The 23,255-nt window shown below is 41.5% G+C and overlaps 1 protein-coding gene across 1 annotated transcript in view; it reads left to right on the top strand.

Moving 5' to 3' along the window:
* LOC147683395 (unconventional myosin-VIIb-like) overlaps positions 1–23,255 on the top strand; it is a 1,214,266-nt gene that overhangs the window by 502,712 nt on the left and 688,299 nt on the right. The window contains exons 16-18 of the mRNA XM_086943813.1: positions 16,290–16,427; positions 20,008–20,163; positions 21,833–21,925. Of these exons, the coding sequence (XP_086799939.1) occupies positions 16,290–16,427; positions 20,008–20,163; positions 21,833–21,925 (387 nt within the window). The remainder of the gene's footprint in view (positions 1–16,289; positions 16,428–20,007; positions 20,164–21,832; positions 21,926–23,255) is intronic.

Here is a 23,255-nt window from a genome sequence, read left to right as displayed (position 1 = left end):
ACTTATACATCCACTCATTCTTCAATATGTAAGACATATTTTAACTTTACAGAAACATACAGTCACTGGGTGTTGTCATCAGTGATGTCATCAGTGATGTCATCAGTGATGTCATTTGAGATGTCATCAGTGATGTCATCAGTGATGTCACTGACCATGTCATGAATGATGTAATATGTGACATCATTAGCAGTGGATTGCGGGTCCGCGATATATAGTTAGTGCAACTAACTATATATGGAATTTCAATGGTTTTGTGCAAATAAAATAAGGTTTTTTAAATGCTAATCCCTAACTATATATGGTCTATAACCTATGGTTTTTTCAGTGAATATATATATATATATATATATATATATATATATATATATATATATATATATATATATATATATATATATATATATATATATATATATATCTTAGCCAAGGATAGTCCAATTGCCCTGCTAACCAGCGATCTGACGGCGGTGCGGTTCTGACGGCAGGACCACGCCGTGATTTATGCATTAAACTCCCAGAGACCAGGAAAAGAAGGGTCGCACACGCCAAAGGATTCCGTTTCAACAAGGTTGCTTATTTAATTTTCAATTTTGCATGTTATCGGTTCACTCGGCAAGACAAAGCAAAAAGCCGACGCGTTTCGCAGAAGCCGCTGCTTGATCACAGTAACTTACAAACAAACAGTTACTATTGGTTTACATATGTTTGAAAAGGTATTACATCATTTCCTACAGCATTTTGGTCAATACAAACCCATAAGCCTTATGGGACATGTAGTTTTATATGCTTTGACCAATGTAAAAAACGTGCAAATTTACAAAACCATCTCGGGTGAGCTTTCAGTTAAAGTTTTTTCTTTTTTTATACATATATACACAAAATGCAGTGTGATTGACCCCATTTGTTGTTAGTATGATTTCAGATATAACAGCATTTGTCCTCTTTTTTTTGTGCACAGATTATTTAGAACATTTGAATCAATTCTGTTTGCTGTTTGCTGTTTGTATAGTAGTTCTATCAAAGATCACTAAAGGTGCACATAAAGTTCCTCCGACTGGTTTAAACCAAAGGGGGTCATTGTTCTGAATTTTAAGAAATGTTGAGATTCCTTCTGACGGAGTAATTTTTCCAAATTTCCTCCCCGTTTATTGTCTATGACTTGATCAATGCCATAGAATTTCAAAGTTTTCCAATCCCCATTATGGACCAATTCCATGTGTCTGGCTATGGCATTGTTTTTGTCCTTGTGTGTGGTGGCACAAGTGTGTTCCAAAATTCTCTGTTTTAACTCACATGTCGTGCTGCCTATGTATTTCAGTCTGCATGGGCATTCTACAATGTACACCACATATCTGCTTTTACAGCTGATTAAGTTTGGAATTTTCCACATCTTTTTATTGGCCATTTGGATTTCCAGAGTAGGTTTGGCTATTATACAGACCTTGCAATTGTAGCATTTAATGAAGCCTTTAGTTTGTAGCCAGTCTTTGCTTTTATTTTGAGTGTCAAAATGACTATGCACTAGGTAATCTTTGAGATTCCTTGCTCTCCGGTATGTTATTATGGGGTGATCCCCTATCATTTTACCAATGGTGCCATCTAATTTTAGAATTTTCCAATTCTTCTTGAGAATTAGGTTTACCATTTTAGAATTCTGGGAGAAGTCTGTTATAAATCTTATCTCTGTTGGTTTTTTATAGTTTTGGATTTGATTTTCAGACAATCACTTCGTGTTTTTGCATTTGCCTTCTTCCAACCACTGTTTATCGTGCCAGTATTGTATTGAAGATTTTTGAATCTTTTTGCGGTGTTTGTACTGTGTTTTAGCCACTCATCTTCCTCACTGCAAATTCAGCGAATTCGAAGAAATTCGCCGTATGGTATGTTTTGAATTAATGATCTTTGGTGGAAACCAGCTTGTAGGGTGGCATTGGTGGCAGTTTTGCGATGTAGAGTTGTTTGAATTGTATTGTCCTTTATATAGATCTTTGTGTCCAGGAATATAGCTTCAGTTTTGTTTATTTGATAAGTGAATTTTAGAGTTTCCATACTCGTATTCAGTATTTCGAAATACTCCTGAAATTCCATTGCTGTTCCTTTCCACACAATTATGAGGTCATCGATGAATCTCGACCATTGAACAATTTTTTCCACATATTTTTGGTTCTGTATATTCCATGCCACTTCTTTTTCCCACCATCCCATGGTGAGGCATGCATAGCTGGGGCTACAGGAAAAGCCCATGGCCGTGCCATTGCATTGTCTGTACATTTCCTCTCCAAAGAGAAAGATGTTCCCAGTGAGGCAGATTTCCAACATTTTCAATAGCATACAGTTGTGGTCGTTTAGATGTATAGTCCTTTCTTGCAAAAAATATTTACACGCATTGATACCCACGTCATTTGCTATGGTGGTATACAATGAGATGACGTCCATTGTTATTAGGTGATAGGAGTCATCCCAGGTGATTAATTCAAGCTTTCGCAAAGTGTCACTTGTATCCTTAATGTAGGATTCCAGATTGGTTACAAAAGGTTGCAAAAAGTAGTCTATATATTTAGCCATTGGCTCTAGAAGAGATCCGTTAGCCGAGACTATTGGTGGTCCCGGGGGGTATGCTGCGTCTTTATGCACTTTCAGGAGGAAATAAATGGTGGCCATGATTGGATGATCCACCACTAAGTATTTTTTCTCATCGTCATTGAGTAATTTAAGAGCTGTCCATTTATCAATGTGTTCATCTATCTCTCTTTTCATTTTGTTGGTGGGATTCACTTGTAGCCTCTCATAGTAAGTTGCATCACTTAGTTGTCTGTGTGCCTCATTGATGTAATCTTGCCTGTCCAAGATCACAATATTTCCGCCTTTGTCGGCTGTCTTTATTATTATTTGTTTGTCATTTGAGAGGTTATATAAAGCATCCCTTTCTTCCTTTGTTAAATTGTCTTTGTAACCCATTTTTTGATTTGATATAGATCTTGTGTGACAGCTTCCTGAAAGAGATCTAATTTATTCCCTGGATATAACTGGGGATAAAATCTTGATTTGGGATGTTTGTCACTCAGGCCTGCACCAATTTGTTTGTGAGCGTCTTGAAGGGTGATCTCTTCATCTTCCAAAGCATTAAGATTGAGTAACGTTAGATAGGCTGTCACATCTTTTGCTTTAAGAGTGGCTTCAGGTATCATATTTGGAATGGGTTCCTTCTTTGGATGTTCCATAAAGAATTTGGAAAGTTTCAGTTTTCATATGTATAGGTATAAATCTATCCTAGTCTGTGCAATATCCATATTTTTGGTTGGACAGAAGTTTATGCCTGGTTTATCAGCCACATACTAAATATAACATGTGCCAAAATACAATTCTATTTGTGGCGTGGCTTGTACAGCTCCTCCCGCCTTTGTAATAAAGCTAAAAAAGATAACCCCCGCACCACTTCTGGTACAAATTGTTCCCCTTTAGAGGAAGCACAGAGAAACCACATTCAACACAGCACTTGCAAATAGCTACAAAGAGAAATTGCTCGTGGGTTGGCTAAATGCAGCGGAGATGCGAAATACTGCAGGGACAACTCAGTTCCTCATCCTACCGAGACCAGAAAGAAATAGAGGTTTGTTAGCCGTATACTAAAAATAACATGTGCCAAAATACAATTCTATTTGTGGAGTGACCTGTACCGCGCCTCTGGACTTATTATGACACATGCATAAGAACAAAAGCACATACTTACAGCATGCAACACCTCCTCACCCTTGCCAACCACAGCAGCATCCTTTCCGACCCTGCCAGACCTCACATAGAAAGCTCACAGTGACTCTTTCTACAGCTGCTGCCCATTTGGCGGGGGTCTGCAGCTCACACCCCGTGAAGCTCTCAAAGGCACCCTCTGCTTTACAGCCCAACTGAACCCGAGGTAAGGCGGGAAACAATACCAATGAAACACTCAACACCATGCTCATCACAGAAATGCTCTCCAATGTGTTATGAAACACTCAACACCATGCGCATCGCAAAATGCTCTCCAGTGTGATATTAAATTACAAAGAATAACATTAACACGGCACTGGCAACACTCAAATGCTTAATATCGCTATGATCAAGGCAGAAAGCATCAATTACCAAGGAGAAGAGGCGGGTAGCGGTGGGGGACAACAAAAGTGGGTAACAGTAGGGGTGATGATGGTGGGGGCACAACAGACATGCATCAAACACTGCAACACTGAAGAAAAAGCAAGCAAAGAAAAAAAAAGAGTTCCAAGACAAACACTTCATTCCACTAGCAGCATGTATACTGAAGTTAGGCGGTGTTCCCAAGGAAATAGAGGACAAACTACAAAGCGCTTTAGCCTGTGAGAAAAAAGAAATTAAAGCAGACAAGCGAAGAAACCAATTAAAAGCAAAGAGGGTGGAGTAGGTGGAGTTTCAATACATATACATATTACTTGATGTCTCAGATAGACAGTGCATGCGCTGCCTAGGCGAGACCTAAAAAGCATTTCTTTGTCAACTTGACAAACAAATGCTTTTTTGTGCACCCATTCTAAAAAGGGAAACGTGCTAGGAGCCTGCAGAAAGGAATGAAAATGAATTGAAAACTATACTGCAGCTCTGCAGGGGAGCCAATACAATAATATTCACTGCACTACAGAAACTCGCCACATAATGCTTTGTGGGCCGTTTATTGAAAACACATTTTTGCCTATAACTCAGCCTGTGGTGGTCCTAGTATGATGGGACCACCACAAAATCATTCCACAAGGCATGCTTTTCATTTCCAGGTTATCATCTGAGTCCTCACCTTAAGTTGTGGGGGACCCCAACATTATCACTTTTCCCACTGTGATATACATTTTCAATCCTCTCTTCCATAATTGGAGCTTATGTTTTACAGCTGGGAGGATGTGTTAAAGGTAACTTTTTTTAATCTTGCAAGGCTTTAGGGAAGTTTAAAGCCTTATAAGTGAGATTTAGTTTTCCAGGGGGTGATTGTATGGTTATGGTGTATTGCTATTCATTAGGCTGATGAAATAAAATGAATGCAGTCAGCTGCCGTATCATATTCACCTACATTGCCATTTACAATGCCAATAGCTGTAAAACTCAGATTTAAATGCTTGTTTTTATGTTTTGTAAGCAGGCAGACTTCATCATTCTGTTTGGGATCAAAGAGGTAAAAAGAACCAGGAAGCTTAACATCTGCCTCTTTTAGCTTCTTTAAATTAAGCTGTAGGAAAGAGTAGTAGGAACATTTCAAGGAATTCCTCAAGATTTCATGGCCCTAATCCTCCATACATTTTGTCAGCCCAAGACAATCAGAAGTTACTTCAGGAGGCTGTTGCTGATACCCTAGCTAAATAGAAAGAAGTATAAGAGGGGATGTCACGGCATTCTTGAAGGCATGATGATGATGGTTCCTCCTCCACTGCTTTAGACCCTGGTAAAAGTACTCCCATTTCAGGCACGTACATAAGGAGAAAGAGGCGGGTGGTTAGCCTGGTACTAGATTGTATCAGCGGCAATTATGGCTTTCCAGATGTGGCATATTTGAATGAATCGTGGTGTATGAAACAAGGACCCCCTGAGCAAAAAAAAATTTTTTGCAACTCCTAGGTCAGGGAAAATTCATATGTGTAAACATCTACCTAGGAAATCGTAGTTGCTTGTCTTAGGAAATGACATAAGAGCAAAGGACCATTCTCGAAGATGAAATTACAATTTTATTGTCAACACGACAATGAAATAATATGAAACAGTAAAAATCAATTATTTAATAAATCAAAAATTAAAAATAGTTCAAAAGAACTATACATAAAATATCAACATAAAATACAATAAATATGCAAGGGAATAGGGGAAAAAAAAACTAATAAAGTATAAAAAACACAAATGTATGTGGCACAGAAATGAATAATCGACGTGCGTTTCGGCGACCAGCGCCTTCTTCAGGACAGGCCACTTGGTAACCTAGATAATAAACAACACATTTCAACATTAAAATAAGCAAACTAACGTGTCTATCAACAGAAATAATTATAATAACATTTCATCTAATAAGTATCATCCTATTTACTTTACGTTTCATAGCAAAAAGGTAATACATCAACATTGAGGAGAATTAGTCGAAGGCCCATCTTTAGACAAGTCTAACTCATAAATAAACATGAGTTTAAGTTTTGGATTTCTGTGCTCATTTGACATAGGACCAACCAAACTGGGAATTTATTACATACTGGTAACTTTGGCAGTCCTAAAAAGATGAATGAAAAGAGGCGGGGTCATATTATTGAACTATTTTTCACCAATTGATCGGTACAGGGCAGCGGATATTATGGACATTCAATACACATATATCACTATATATATCACTAATCAATGATAAGGCATAGTTACCTATTTACGAAGACTACATATTGAATTCATGTCGAGTCACAATTACTTACTTTGTTCTGTAAAAGATAGATAGTTGGTACTTCCTTTTGCTTTGGTTCAGAGTAAAAAATGGATAGTTTCTGATATGTATACAGATTCAAAATTTACATTTCTGTCAATGAGAAAATTGTAATATAAGTCTTATGGTTGATGTATGTATTGATTACCGATGTTATTGTCGAAGCTACCTACATAGCTCCCTATGGGATTCCCACCTACGTTAACAATATTTGAAACTCCGTTTCTATTGATGAAAAAATTATAATAAGAATCTCATAGTTGATGTATGCATTGGTTACAAGCATAATTATCAAAGCTACCTACATAGCTCTCTATTGGACTACCTCCCGTATTATCATGGTGCTACACAGAGATTCGAGCCACAAGTCAGAATCATCTATTCCTATTTCAAATATAGAACGTGATAGTCAGTATATTTCTTTAACAAGATAATTACCAGATTTCTTATTTCTTGCTAGACTCGACTTTTGATAATTCAGCATTCGCACCAGGAAGGTAGGGCCTGTAAGGGACATCAAGATAAGAGAAAAACGGCCATCACTATGATAAACTAACAGCGATTATCAGATCTCGAATATGCGTCAAAAGATTTTACATGCCTTTCTCTTGACACTCCATGATACCCACCTAAAGGAAATTGATGTTCCTATTTTCCCAGAAGACGAAACTCGAGTGGTGTGCAATATCGGAAAAGGGTAACATTTTCAATCACCCAAACTGCTCCGGTTAGATAGACGATTGATAGAAGGATCTATAATAGATGTAGTCATAGACGTGCCACGCAATTAAACACGAAAATAAATTACCTAATGGAGCTCAGTAGTATTTGCATCAGCTACCTGAATCCGAAGGCAGTTGCACTTTGCCTCCGCGTTACGTCGTAGATATGAAGTTCACTGAACTAATATATAATTAAAAGAGAAAGAGAAAATACTTTTGTCTAATACACTCGACACAAGGATTGATTAAACGCCACCCTAATAATAATATCTGCCTCTGCTTACAATAGCAAGTCAATGGCAAAATATCATGCGCAATCGAACGGGTAATCACGAGAAAGAATAGTTTTCACTTGTATCTGTGAAATACGCGGCCTAGATCTACACGTACCTGCAAATAGTTTTAGGGCAGGTATGAATGAATCACAAGGGCTTTTTCGCAATGCAACTGACCTTCAAATTAGTCTTTTCCCTTGCATGTCAAAATGAAGGACATAATGTTCAAAGAATAAAGCGACTTAAAGCACCTTAACATCCTATGTTTTTTCCAAGGATGTATATTTTGGACAATGCTGATAAGGTTCTTTTGCATTCAGTCAAAATTGATTTAATTATGACTTCCTTGTTTGGGTGTACATAGGTCAGTCCAGAAGGTGGCGCACTTTCTGATCCTCTACATAACAAAATAGAGAGTGTGTTGAAGAAATCATATACTGGAAACAACTTGGTATTGCTAACAGGCACTTATGCTGCATATGCAGAACAGTCTTCTGTACTTTGACTGCTTAGCCACTGCCATCCAGGAGGGAGGAGACTGTTGATAATTATTAGTACAAATTGAACATCAAGCTAGATTTCTTTCTGATATCTGATGTAACACCAGAAGGATGTCAGCTCTTGCTTCTGGTCCCCCTGCTTTAGCAATATGTCCCATGTAGTTACAAGGTTGGAATACTGGCACATGTGAGAGGTTTTCTTTTCCTGGAAGCTCCTTTTCAAGTAAAATACTTTTTGGTGAGCAGCTTGAGGAAATGGTGTCCAAAGCCTTAATGGACAGGAAACATGCCCTTCCTTAAGGGGAAAGACATGGCCATGTTCTGGAAAGAAATCTAAAAAAAGTTCTACCCGATTGCGACCTCTAGGTTGAGATAGTGACATACGGGACACAAAAGAATTCATCCTCTTATGATGATTCCAAGAGATATTCCTGCCGAAGGTTTTCTCAAGTAGGATGTTTTCAGTCACGAACAGGTGGGAAAAAGCTGTGGAAATATGTTCCTCTTCCAGCGAACAGAACCAGCGGTCTTGACTATCGAGGGGAGTTAGAGGACAGGTGTCCTGTTGAAGGCCATATTCAACTTTTTTTAAGGTCTGTGAAGCAGATGTCAAGAATCTGTAGCTCCTGAATATGGTCATCTTTAGCACTCTTCTTATCAGGGATAATGATTGAGTTGGACCAAGACTTATGGGGGCTACAGCAACAGGCCTCCTTAAGGGCCCATACAACCACATTGTATTTATAAAGGTCCATAGAGACCCCATAAGGAGCCAGGGCCATGCCATTTGGACTAGAAATATTAGAAACTTTAAGACAATAGGATTTAAAAAAGAAAGAAATGTGTAGTAAATACATTTCTGTGTGGCCAGAGACACAAAATAGATATTTTGAAAGCAAGATACCCAAACATCTGTATCTTCGCCTTTGTGTTAGAATTGTAGTTATTCCAAAGGAAAGGGTAATTAATAATCTTCCAGAAGGTGGCTCTTTAGTCACGTGTGCCTGTTGCAGATTATCCCAAGCATCCAACCTTAGGGTGAATTTCCTTGCCTTCAAACAATGTTTATAGACAGTTCTTCAAGCTGTTACTTCAAGAACATTGTGATTTTTTCTTTACAGAGCTTACAAGGTTACAATTTGCCTTTGTACAGGCTTAATTGAACGACGTGAATATCTTAATCTGATTCCTCCTACAAGTCACGGTTCTTTAACTTGGCAAATAAATCAGGCCTCTCAAAGCTTCTACTACTAGTCATGTTTCTTAGCAGAGCATTTAAATCAAGTCATTCAAAGCTTCACCTTTGAGAGTCGTGCTTACACTAAAAAGAAACCTCAAGTAAGTTATCAACAAGACCCTGAAAACATACATTAACCTCAGAACTCATATGCAAGAACAAAATACTTCATATGAACGGTTGAATCCCTACCAGACTACAAAATTGTGAACAATGTTTTATTTTGCCATAATTGTGTCGACAAAAGATGTTGTAAAAGGTAACCACAAAAATGTTCTTTGCTGTTCTAAAATTAACAAGTACTCCGGGACGTTTGGTGAGTTGGTTAGCAATGTTGTCACTTTGCAATTTGAGGTTACAGCCAGAAAAATACTAAGACCATCTTTGGTCTGACCAAAGCGTGAGGGAGTAGCTGGGGTAGAATAGGTAGGGTAACCATCTATAAATGGAGCAGATGCAACCACACATTTCTTGCAACACAATATTACTAAATTGTTTAAACAAAGTAAGTCATTCAGGATTATCTATCTTCCTCTGCAGGCTGGCAATATTCCAAGAAAGTAAGTTAGATTATTTGTAAAACTAGGAGAACTAACCTCATTATTTAATTCATTTGTAGGGGTATAAGAGCAGAATAAAGGTGGACTAACTGTCACACCAGAGCCAGTTATCATTGTCCAGATTGTCTAATGGTGCCATCCTGCTGCTAGTAGTAATAGAATAAAGTGAGTGAGTAGGGTGGTTAGATACACCTTCAGTGCCCTTAGCGCTTATAATAGGTTTTAGCTCAAGGACATTACTTTGATCTGGTCACAGTGGACCTGAGAGCGGGATATCATAGAAAGCACAAAACCTGCAGCTGATGAATTGTTGAACTTGATCACAATAGAATCCCCAGCAGAATATTTCACACAATTATTTTCTCATCCAACCCTTCTGAGCATATTTATATAATTGGGAAATTTATACTCCCCCCTCCAATGAGTTTCGAGCCAGTGAGCAACTTTTTTTTGTTGCACATAAGACTCAGGAGTGCCTCATTTGTGAGGTTTTGGCGTAGGGCAGTGTCGTAAGGAATATTGCTGCCCTGCCCTATGTCAAAACAAAAGTGCAGGAATGCACTGTATCTATGTGACACACGCATACCTGTCCTTTTCCCCGGCACAGGTGGACAATGGGCTACCGTGCGATAACGCAGGCACCCTTGCACCATGGTGCAAAGGTGCCTGCGTTGTGGGGCTGATTGATTTTGTGCAGGAAGGGACACCTTCTTGCACAAAATCATTACATTCTGGCGATTTCCTTTCTCTAGGTGTGCTACAGAATGCAGCACACATAGAAAAAGGAAAGCACAAGGAGAAATTAAAAAATGTCTCCTCTTGTTGCGCCTCCCTAATGCCAGCCCCGGGGTGGTGTTAGGTTCTGACTCATTCCCAGGTTTGCGATTTCACGTAAATCTGGGAATGTGTCAGGTTCCATTCATGCAGTTTTCTGCGTGAAAGCGGCACATATTTATAAGGCCATGAAAAGCCATGTAAAGTGGCTTTACGCAGCCTTATAAATATGCTGTGGCCAATTGCACCACCGGAATGTCAAAAAGTGGCAATCCGGCTGCGCAAAAGTGCAGGTAGGGCATCTTAAATGAAGCCCGGGAGGGTTTTGAACTAGTGGAGGAACATCTATCAACAGAATAACATATGGTGTGGCTTCTGGAGTAGGATTATTGCTGTGTAGGATAGTTACAGAGGAAATAACATCCATGTTGGCCAAGCTAGATAAAGAAAGAACAATGTCGGAAATAGAATGGATAGTCTTTGCATTAGGCCCATGCCGAGAGGCCACATGTAACAAACTTCTTGGTGTAGTCTTCAGTCGCAAAGAGGGATGCGCTACATCCAAAGTCGATTTCCCATGTGACATGGCTGAAACAGTTGCTCTAGACTGGTTAGCCAATTTTAAGATCAGGTCTTCAATTGTGACAAGTTGTGTTAAATCATTGTCAAATAAGCCTTTAATACATGTTTCAATTGATAAGGGTAAAAGTATAGCGCTAATAATACCTGGGTGTAAAAATGGTTGTCATGGGCGTTATAAAATTAAGACCCTGTGAAGAACTTGTGTTTTGCTTTTTTTACGAAAAAGAGGCAACTTGAACTTCAACATGATTGGTTGCATGAACATCTGTTACGATTTCTAAAGTGCTGTTGAGAACATAGGGATATTTACATAAACTAAACATAGAAACAACTTCAGGTACTAATTTTCTCTGATACAGAAATAGACTTCTCCAGCCAGAGTCTACACGAGGCACCCAATCGTTGTTGTACAGAGTCAGTCTCTTCATTTAAGGTGTCTATTGCACTAAAAAAAAGTTCACAACAGAAGTGGCACGAATACAGTAAGACTCCGTCCCAAGACAGTCACAGGACTTTACATTAATCAAGAGACAATCCCCTATTTTCTGAACCTTTCTTCTGACATTATCATAACTGCTAGTGTGGTTATTTTAAGTTGTCTAAAATGTTCCCCTTTTAAGAAAGAAAGCACTTTTATACTGGAAAACCAGTTTTTGCTTTTTTTAATTTCTTGTTAGATTGACTCCTGTGCCCTTGGAAACTATGACATCTGTCATATCATTTGAATGCTTCTACATACATGCACAAAACCCAAGATAGCAATTGTTATGTCTCGGAGCATGTGTTCTTCAAGGTCATCATGAAGCCAGCCACATGGCCTGAGATGAAGCTCAATATTGCCATGCTCTATTAAAAAAATATGCTTGACTCTGGAAGTGGTATGTATGGACGCCTTATCCCCTTAAATGTTCATGCTTTTCAATTCCCTTATGAACCTAGAAGAAAGAACACAGACATACTAGTAATTACTAGTGACTCTTGTTCTCACACGTCTTTAGTCCTCCTTCCTCAAGAAGAATCCATCTACTCCCGCCTACCTGTTTATACTCAAGTGATTCCTAATCGCTAATGCTGTGATGGGTGCACTTCTCTCAGATAGAGGTGGATCACACCTGGAGGACATTAATGTGAAAGCATTGTCTTTACTTCAAGAACAACAGACATGTAAGTTATGCTACACACAGTCACCTCTATGTTCTCCTTATGCATGCATAATTGCTTCATCTATACAAAGAAATTCAAATCCTTGGTTTGACCAACACAATCAATGATGTTCTCTGCGTTCAGATGTAAGAAATATGTTGTTGAAGGCAGGCACCCTCCTGGACATGACAAACATGAATTTTAGACCTTTATAAGTTGTACTAAGAGACTCCTATAAGGCTTCCAGAGCTGATGGATCTCATTACTAGAGAGGAGTGGAAAATAGTAAACCACACATCATTGTAAAAAGTAGTCTGGCTCCTAAGGCATTAGAGGTTGAAACCCTTAAGATGGAAGATGACTGCAGGCCAATCCTAAAAGTATAGTCCAATCTAAATGAAATGAGAGGCCACTACCTACTAGCACAAGTGGTGTCAGCAAACGCATCTCTTAACTGAACATAAAGCATGTCTCCTGGAAGATGGATTTGTGCTTTGCTATCACACAAGAGGGCCAGAGGGTTGCCAAGTTCCTGACTATTAGACACTTTTCTAAGATATGTTAGAGATTAAATATTCCCCCCTTTTCAGTCCACATTTTTGCCTAAACTAGTATGAGAATTTAGACTTTCTAACTTTATTCCCACATGGGCTAAGAGCAGAACTCACATATGAAATCAAGAGATCTCTTGACACACTGGAATTAAAATGACTCTCTGCTACTGCACTTAAAGAACAAAAACATTTGAAAGAATGCATCAATTGATTCTTCTGAATGGCATCAACAGGAAAAATGTAATTACAGTACAGGGAATCACAACAGAGGCACTAGCACGCATGAAGTACTGCTATCCAAAAGCAAACATACCTCCCAGGTTCCTCAGAGCCAGTACTAACAGAGACATGCAGTGATGATATTTTCTCATCAGTAAAGCAACAATATAGCAACAATATAGATGGTCCACACCTTCACATGCCACAGCTGCTTCAATGTTGTTGCTGAATGACACAGGAGAGTGGGACACCCTGTTCTCAATAATATTTTAGACGAGACAGTTGCTTCATTACTACTGCGAGGGAAGTTTTGTTTGCTGGAGCAAAAAAACTTCCTTTCCTGAAGAGCACACAAACAGAGTATAAAAACCAGCTCATGCGAACCTGAGATTGCTGTCATCAGAGATGAAAGACCAAAGTGGATGTGCTTCTACAGTGAAACGTCTGTGTTGGTGTTACTGAGACAACAGAATTTACAAGGCATAGACAAACCTTTCTAAAGCTGTGTCAAAAGGAAAGTTAAGCAAGATCAGTTCCTCCATAAAGAGAGCACCCTACTCTTCTAAGTCAGGAACGAGGTATACTAAGAAATCAGGAAAAAGAGTTCTGCGATAAAGGCAAATGAAAGGGCAAGCACTCTAACAGTATCTGCCACTTAGTAAGGAAAAGGGAAATCTGAATCTCCACTACATTGCATTAGCTTAAACCATACAATTCTAACATTTTGCTGCACCTAAACATGATTTCCAGATGAAGAACCAATCAGGTTAAGACTAAAACTGATAACTAAGTTCATTATTCTGGTCCACATAAAGTTGGGAAACCCGGTTTGGGTAGCAATGCTCTTTATAACGTTTTAAATAGAAACAGTGTGAAAACATGCCTTATATGACCACAAGTGCTGACGACCTCGCCCCACTGAAGGACCCAATCACCAGACCTAGAAGCAAGAAGGCTCCCTGGTTCACCGACGAACTCAAGGACTCCAAGAAGGCCTGCCGCACCCTTGAGAAGACCTGGCTCCTCAACAAGACCACCGACAACATGACCGCCCTAAAACTCGCCACCCGCAGACATCACCAGCTCATCCGCACCACAAAGAAGAAATCTCTGAAGGAACGACTGGACAAGAACGCCCATGACAGCAAGGAGCTCTTCAACATCATCAAGGAATTCTCCAACCCCAGCACCGGCAACAAGGACATCACCCCCTCACAGGACCTCTGCGACTCCCTCGCCTCATACTTCCACCGCAAGATCTCCGACATCCACAACAGTTTCAGCGCTCAACCCCCGCACCCACCGATCGAACCTACGCACCCAGCCGCCATCCTCCAGACATGGACCGAGGTGACCCCCAACGACACGACAAGCATGATGAACACCCTCCACTCCGGATCGCTGACCGACCCGTGCCCCCACCACATCTTCAACAAAGCGGCCCCCACCATCGCACCCCATCTCCGAGACATCTTCAACACCTCCTTCAACACAGCCACCTTCCCTGAGAGCTGGAAGCACGCCAAGCTCAGCGCACTACTGAAGAAACCAACAGCGGACCCGACCGACCTCAAGAACTTCCGCCCCATCTCGCTCCTTCCCTTCCCAGCCAAAGTCATCGAAAAGGTCGTCAACAAGCAACTGGCCGCCTTCCTTGAGACGAACGGATCCCTCGACCCATCGCAGTCCGGATTCAGAGCCAATCACATCACCGAGACCGCCCTCATCGCAGCCACTGACGACATCCGAGCCCTGCTCGACAACGGTGAAACAGCTGCACTCATCCACCTTGACCTCTCCGCTGCATTGGATACTGTTTGCCACCGCACCCTAGTCCAACGACTCAACGACACCGGCATCCAGGGGAAGGCCCTGGACTGGATCACCTCATACCTCTCCGCAAGAACACAGAGAGTACACCTCCCGCCTTTCCGCTCGGAGGCCACCGAAGTCATCTGCGGCGTCCCGCAAGGATCATCGCTCAGCCCCACTCTCTTCAACATCTACATGAAACCACTAGCTGCCATCGCTCGCAATCACAACCTGAACATCATTTCCTACGCCGATGACACCCAGCTGATCCTCTCCCTCACCAAAGATCCCGACACCGCCAAAGCGAGCCTTCACGAAGGGATGAAAGACGTCGCCGAATAGATGAACAGCAGCCGCCTAAAGTTGAACACGGACAAGACAGAAGTCCTCATCCTGGGAACATCGCCCTCCGCATGGGATGACTCCTGGTGGCCCCCAGCCCTAGGCACCGCACCCAAGCCAACAGACCACGCACGCAACTTGGGCATCATCCTGGACTCCTCCCTATCGATGACCAGACAGGTCAACGCCGTCTCCTCATCTTGCTACCACACATTCCGCATGCTCCACAAGATCTTCCAATGGATTCCCACCGAGACAAGGAAGACTGTCACCCAGGCCCTCATCACCAGCAGACTGGACTATGGAAACACCCTCTACGCCGGAACAACAGCCAAGCTTCAGAAGAGACTCCAGCGCATCCAGAACGCCTCCGCCCGACTCATCCTGGACGTCCCCCGACGCAGCCACATCTCAAGCCACCTGAGAGACCTACACTGGCTCCCTGTCAACAAGAGGATCACGTTCAGACTCCTCACCCACGCACACAAATCCCTCCACGACCTGGGCCCTAGGTACCTCAACGACCGCCTGACCTTCTACACGCCCACCCGCCAGCTGCGATCGGCGCACCTCGCCCTCGCCGTCGTGCCTCCCATCCGGAGAGCCACCGCCGGAGGAAGATCCTTCTCCTACCTAGCGGCTAAGACATGGAACTCCCTGCCCGTCCACCTGCGGCAGACCCAGGACCACCTCGCCTTCAGGAAACAGCTCAAGACCTGGCTGTTGGAGCAGTAGCAGACCCCCCTCCCCACGCGCCTTGAGACCCTTCCGGGTGAGTAGTGCGCGATATAAATGCCATGATTGATTGATTGATTGATATGGTTTAAATAGGCTAAATAGTAGGATGGAACCCCCCAGTGTCTCTGTTTGGTATCATGTCTGTTGGGAATAAGCTATTTTATTGTTAGCAAATGAATTTTGTTTCTATACGCCTGGAAAGAAAATAAAATAAACACTAGAGTCAGTGGGAGGCGACCTGCATGAATCCATGCTTCAACAGTTGCCTCCTTCTACAATGTAAGTGGGTCATGAATTTGAGAGCTTGGTCAGATGCTTGAACAGCATTGGTGTTGCTAAGTCTTTGCTGATATGATGCCTCTCATTCTAATCCTCAACAGATTTCAGACACAGAAAGACATCTTTCAACCCTTGGAAGTCAGTTTAAGCAATCGCTGGAAAAGCTTATGAAAATCCTGGAAAGCTGCCAGCCCTATTTTGTGCGTTGCATCAAGCCAAATGATTTCAAGAAACCATTGGTAAGATGTCAGGGTCACTCTACAATACTGGTGAAATGAGATGAGGGGATGTATAAATTGTGTAATATGAACATGGAAAATATCTATGAAACCCTCTCACTGAGGATGGGGATGGTCATGCCGAGATCTGTATTAATCTGTGACACTGCTTAGGAGAAGAAGATTAATATTTATGTGATAAAATGCTAAGAGCAGATCTTGAACTTTTATCTGCTAGTTGTCAGTATTATGTGACTGATTTAGCATTTTGTGAGTACTTTACTCCTTCTAAACAGAGGGTCCTCCACCCACCATATTTAGAGTTGTCCGACAGCCCTGCGGACAACTGTAAACTTTCTCAGGAACCTCTGCCACGTGGCTTCCTGTCTATGCACTAAATGTTTGACAGTCAGTACTGGCAAAATGAGGGTCCTGTCAATGTACTAAAGGTTTGATAGTTGGCACCATCAAAATGAAGGAGTCGGTACCATCAAAATGAAGGCACAGTTCAACAAACTTTTAACATGCTTTATTTTTTCACAAGAACAAAATCACAAAGTGAGATTTCGTTTTTGAACGAAGCAAAGTAATGGCCTCTGCAAAATTGGATCTTTCTCCCATGGTGTGGGGGTCATTTAAATTTTTTACTGCCCTGTAGCTCCACATTTTTCATGGTTGGTACGAGAGAGCAAAACCCAGCTATTCAACTTCCCACTCAAAATCCGGAGGGAAGTCGAATGGCTAAACCTTTGATGGCCTTTACTCCGGTGGGCTGTCAGAGGAGGATGTCAGTGACTGATATAGAGTAGTCTCTCTCACTGACATACTGAACATCAGCTCATCTGCAAATCAGGGCGGCCCGACCTTCCGTTTGATGGAGAGGCAACTCCGTCGCCGTTGCAAAGGAGTACCTTTTCCCCTAAACTCTAAACCCGTCCCTAAATCTGTAACACTAATTGGTAACATGTCAAACGTAGATGTGTAGAACCTATAGAAATAGGGAATGCAATTATAATACGTTTATCAACATAACAACATGGAGATAATAAAGAGAGTACATTTATAACAGTACTCTAGTCATTTATTAGAATTTGATTTGTAACACACCTCTGACTGAGGATATCCCGTCCGCTGAAATATGAATCCCATTATGTCCTATGGGATTTATATTTCGGTGGAGTGGATATCCGTCACTGTTGTGATGGAGTAAACGGATGGGTGACGGTACAACGCGTACCGTCACAACGCGTGCTGTTACAACGCGTCCCTTACAACGCAAGTCGTTACCACGACTTGCGTTGGGGGCGCGGATATCGAATAGTATAATTTACTATTCTAACACCAGTCCCCGTGGACACTAGGGAAGGTGTTGGAATAGTAAATTTACTATTTTTAATCTTCTAGCGCCCTCCAGCGCAAGTCGTGGTAACGACTTGCGTTGTTACGGACGCGTCGTAACAGCACCGCGTTGAAACATCCGCGTTGTAACGGATGTTTCCCGGAGTAAACTGTCCGCCAAAATCTAAATCAGGCCCTGAATCTGTAACATGGGTACAACAATAGGAGTAGATCTATAACATGTCTCTGTTAACATCAGGCGCAGACCTCTAACACTTTTGTAGTACAATGTTTGTGCTGGATCTGAATCATGCACATTAGTGGTAAGAAAAAGATTTTAGATTCTTTACTGGTCATAGTTCAGAAGTATGACTCCACTTGGATTGTAAGGTGAAGACCTGTAACAATTCTGTACTTGGAACAATGTCAGAAGTAAACTACCTCAACAGGTCATGTGTGAGGAGTATATGTGCAATTGTAACACTCCTCTGGTAAGATGTAACCCTATACTGTTAAGTCATGGGCTAGAACTGTAACACTTACTTAGTGTGAGGTCAAAACTACATCTGTAACACTAGTACGAGGCCAGGGGCATTACTGAAGTAATGCATATAACTCTCAGTGTGCTGTGTTTCGATTTAAAGTGTAAATCTGTATAATGGAATTTCAAATAGCAGATTTGAAATAGTTAGAATAGAAAATAGACAGCTTGATTCTGAGCTGCTTCTTAAATCAGCTAGAGTAATACAATGTTTTTACAAATAAAAATTCATCAACTAAGATACAACTAAGATACAAAAAAATCCGTTCCTCAGCTTAGGGGTTTAAAATTCACTAAAACAGTTTCTCGATCCCCTGCAATCTGATTGGCCAAGATCAACTTTTGGATTACGAGTCATGTAAATCAACTTTGCCAATTCTTGATCCTTCTTCCGGTACATAACACTGGGCCATAGTGGAGAGTGTAAATTCACCCATATCTCAAGGTAGGATCCGAGCACACCAGAGAAGGGAAAATGGTCAGTCAGATTCCAAAGATAATTGCTACGAATCTTGACACTATCACAGTACACGGAGGGCACTTCACCTTTAAAGAGACAGTTTTCGAACTCAATGTTACCAGGAATCTTTCAATAGCTCTGAAATTTCTTCCAACGATTATCTGCAAAATTATCAGTCAAGATGTTAAAATGTCGATATGCTGGTCACCCTTTTAAATGTAGTGTCTTGATTTTCGAGCTGAGTCTATGGATAGAAACATTGGCAAATCCCAAAAATGTATGTTTAATATGCTAACACTTCATCACAGGCGCATTGAAATAAGAAAATAAATGAAAGACTGGGGTATTGAAGGCCACTTTCCTGTGATGCAGTCCTGTTTCTATTTCAAATATAGGACAAAAAGTAGAGGAGCCTTTATTATAGTCTTTTTTCTTATTTCTATGACAGAATGAAAAGATAAACTATGACAAAGGCTTCCTTGACACCAGACCATTTTATGACATAGAAACAAAAAGACGATAGACAATGTAGCCTTCAATGTAGCCAAAAGTTAACATCTATGAAACAAACAAAACAAGTAATTGCTGGCAGCAATTAGGAGAAGCCACTGGAAATGGGTGGTTGGCAAGCGGAACATGGAGTGCACAGGAAAAAGAGGGAGAGGCGGGATGATGATAAAGAGTGGGACGGGTATGCCCAGACGTGGGTCTCGTGCTCTCCATGCCACAGGAATCAAGCTATCCAGGCTGATGAGGGCTGAAAGTCCGAAACCGGTCCTTGGATGCTTGTTTCCAGTCCAGGGAGGACCTGGCTTGGCAGTTCGGGCTAGACTGTTCCCATGGGGCACATGGTCAAGACTGATTTGCATATGGCTGAGTTCAAACTGGAATGGCATGGTGAGCAAAAAAACGATGGATTTAGGCCCATATCTCTGTACTGGATTGAATGTATGACATTGTTTTGCATTCTGTCCATCACCTGTTGTTTATGCAGGTGATAAAGAGGCTGGCAGATGAGGCAATGAGGAGTGTACACTGGAAAGAGGGAGGAGCTGATGCAGTGCGTCACTGTATCACGCCCCTAACTGCCCTACATCCCTATGGTGTGACATGGTTGACCATCTTATACCTTGTGGAAGCAGTCTTCAGTCTGCTCAATGCCAGTATGACACTGGAGTGGTGTCACACAACATTCTTAGCCCGAGGTTTCTTGTTCTCATGCTCTGATACCATTGTAAATGATTAAATATTTTTTTCTCCAGCTCTTCGATCGAGCGTTGTGCATTCGACAGCTGCGGTATTCTGGGATGATGGAGACGATCCGCATTAGGAAATCTGGCTACCCGATCCGACACACGTTTTTGGAGTTCTTTCAGCGCTACCAAGTACTGCTGCCACAAGCATCTAAGCAAGACAAGGTATTTGGTATTATCGAAGGACTAATCTTTTTACTGGCCTTGTCACAAAGGAGAAATTACCCAGGAATCACTCTTAATTATTATGTACCTCAAGGCAACAGACACACATCATTTCTCATCTCTGCACACTAAAGTCCTCATTAAGGGTGGTGGAGGGGGCAGAATTTCTTGATGCAATTTCACTCTGTGTGATTAAAAATTACATGGTGTTTCGCACATGGTTTTCCCCAGTGCTGCAACACCAGATTTGATTTTACCGACTTATACATTGGCTGTAATATCACTCTAAGCTTTGGCTGCAAAAACAGTCAGGGTTTTCCCCAAACCCCCACACACCCCAGCCACTCCCGACCTCTGTGCCTGGAAAGACGGGAGCTTTCAATGTTCTCCTCTTCCAGGGCACCTCTTCCACTACCCTCCTGATCCCCTTTCCCACACCCCACACCAGACAGTAGCCCCTACTCCTGCTGTTTTATGGGCAGTACCACCATGTTCACACAGTTTTTCCCATTCTATGGGGTTTAAATAGTAATTGCACGGTATTGAGTGGTATGGTAGATAAAATATGGAAGCAGAGTTTGCACCCTACCAATTCTGTGCAACTCGTAATGAGGGCCCTAATCTCAGGACCTCGCAGAGCTCAACCACTTCAACTTTGTTTCTTTGAGACTTCCACCCCCAAAACTTCAACAGGCTACAGTTTCTTTTAGGCTGGATATTAGGCTTTTTTATATCCTGCCACTAAAATTATCCAACATTCAGAGTTCAATTTAGTCCAGTTTTGCAATCTGAGAATATCCCAGGCTATTTTAGAGCCTGTTTATTTTCACTGTCTGCAATCACAATCTAGAGGTTGCTTACAGCTCAGAAACTTCCATTATCTTCTCATTCCTTGAACTTGCTGTGCGCAGACATGACACTTCTCTGGAATTTTTATCTCAGCCTCTCATAGAGATCATGGTGTTCCATTGCCAGCACATTCAATCCCTAAACTCGTCAGAGCTCAAGCACTTCTAATATGTGGTAGGGCCTGTCAGTGCCCAGATACTTAGAACCTCTGGACCACCTTTCCTAGGATCTCTAGGAGCTGAGGCTTCCTGGTTCTAAGCACGCTGAATCCCAAAGCCCCTTTGAGCACAAACACTTTAAATCTCTGTATTCCAGGTTCCTGAGCCTGTCCACATCCAAGGGACTCAGGTTCCCCGTACAGTGAACCTCCCCGAGCACATGTATTACCAGCAACTGCACCATGCACTCCCAGCTCATAGACCTCTCAACCCTCAAGAATGTTTTGCACTCTCAATCCCTTGCCCTCTCAGGCACGTTAATATAGAATGAACAGGGATTTCAGCAGAAGAACAATGCCTGTAGTAGTAGAAGTGTTTGAGCATTTAAATTGTCCTAGATGCATTTGGCACATACACAGTCCTTTTTGGTTAGGAAAACATTGAAAATGTTTCAGTTTTGCTAGCCTGCCTGCTCGGTATGCTTATTTTGTTCCACTGAATATTATGCATATCAAATTTCTTCCCTAATGCCAAGACCCCATTTTGGGTGAACAAATTCAGAATCATCATCATTATGAAGTTCAGCGGTTATTCATGGTGCAAAAAATTGCCATAGTCATTTGTCTTTTGATTTGATGTAATGATGTCTCCTGGTTCTGTAGGGCGACCCACGTCAGTGCTGCATTAGAATTGCTGAGAAAGTGCTTGGAAAGAATGAAGACTGGAAAATAGGAAGAACTAAAATTTTCTTAAAGGTATGTCATAAAAAAGGAAAATTGTTTCTTAGGTGCCAAATGGAAAAGGATGGAATGGGGCAGCTGAAAACTGCCATGTTTCTGGGAACTTTCTGGAGAATATTTGATCTGGTATTTCGAGCATTGCAATGACAAGTGAAATGTAGATATTGTGTGCAATTGAGTGTGCAAGTACACTATGTATTCAGGAACTTTGTGATAGTCTAAGTCAGTGAACAGAAGTGTTATTTGGCAAACAGAACAAAAAAAAAAAATGTAGAGAGCGTGGATCCCTAGGAAATTAAATTAAGCTTTCCTCACTTAATTTACTCAGTCTGCTGGCATCATCATTCATCATTCCTTTGTATCCGCTACTCTCTTCTTACTTGGAGCTGTCAAATTCTGCATTGCCCAGTTCTCCATTTAACTATTTTACTTTAGCCTGTAGAGTGACCTGGTTAGTGCAGTCCTTTTTCCATCTGTGCTGTAATGCTATGATGGATCCTCGGATCTCTGAGTATATATGTCCTCTATTTTCACCTTCATTCTTTCTTGCCACTTCTACACTGATGAGTCTGAGATCTTTTTCACCTTCTTCTCCTAAATGCCACTCTTCCCCCATTCCATCACATCCTGCATGTGTGGTATCATATGAATGTTGGATGACTACTCACTTTCCTCATCTGTAGTCCAACTTACCTGCAATGTGTGTCCTTTAAGCTCCTTTTTAGGTCTTGCCTACGTATCGTGCATGCGCTGCATAGGAGGAGACCTAATGCCATCAGCAGAGCTTTTTCAGCAAAGAATTGCACGTGTTGCATTGCTTGCAATGCAACGCGTGCACATCTTGGTGATTTCCTTTCGGGAGCACGTGGCGCCATATGGTCACTTGTTCCCAAAAGGAAATCGCCCATTCTCCCTCCACCTGCTGCCACTTTCACTGCAGCGTGGCTTTACTGCCGCACGGCCAATGCTTGTTCACCTTGTGTTTGTTGTGAGTGACATTGCAGAAAACTCGTGTTTCACTCATGATTATTTGACATCATTCAGAACCCTCTGATAAAAAACAGCTCTGTTGTTCACAGTTGCCCACCTTACGTTACACCATGGTGTTCTTATATCGTATTACTTTTGTTCTGCAGTGTTATGCTCTCCTGGTATGTTTGTTCTGTTGATTGTTACTTTATGCCATGCTTGTTCCTTTTGGCTTTCCTTCTACTGTTAATTTTCCTCCTTTTCCGTACATCTCACTTCCCACACTTAATTTTACACCTATTATCTATGTGCACCCACATTAGTAAAACTGTAATATTTGTAGATTTAGGCTGTTTAATATAGATGCAAAATATTT

The sequence above is a fragment of the Lissotriton vulgaris genome, chromosome 11 (genome assembly GCF_964263255.1).
Source record: "Lissotriton vulgaris chromosome 11, aLisVul1.2, whole genome shotgun sequence".
NCBI classification, from domain to species: domain Eukaryota; kingdom Metazoa; phylum Chordata; class Amphibia; order Caudata; family Salamandridae; genus Lissotriton; species Lissotriton vulgaris.
Note: the sequence above shows the minus strand (reverse complement) of the source record. Positions and strands in the feature narration are given on the sequence as shown.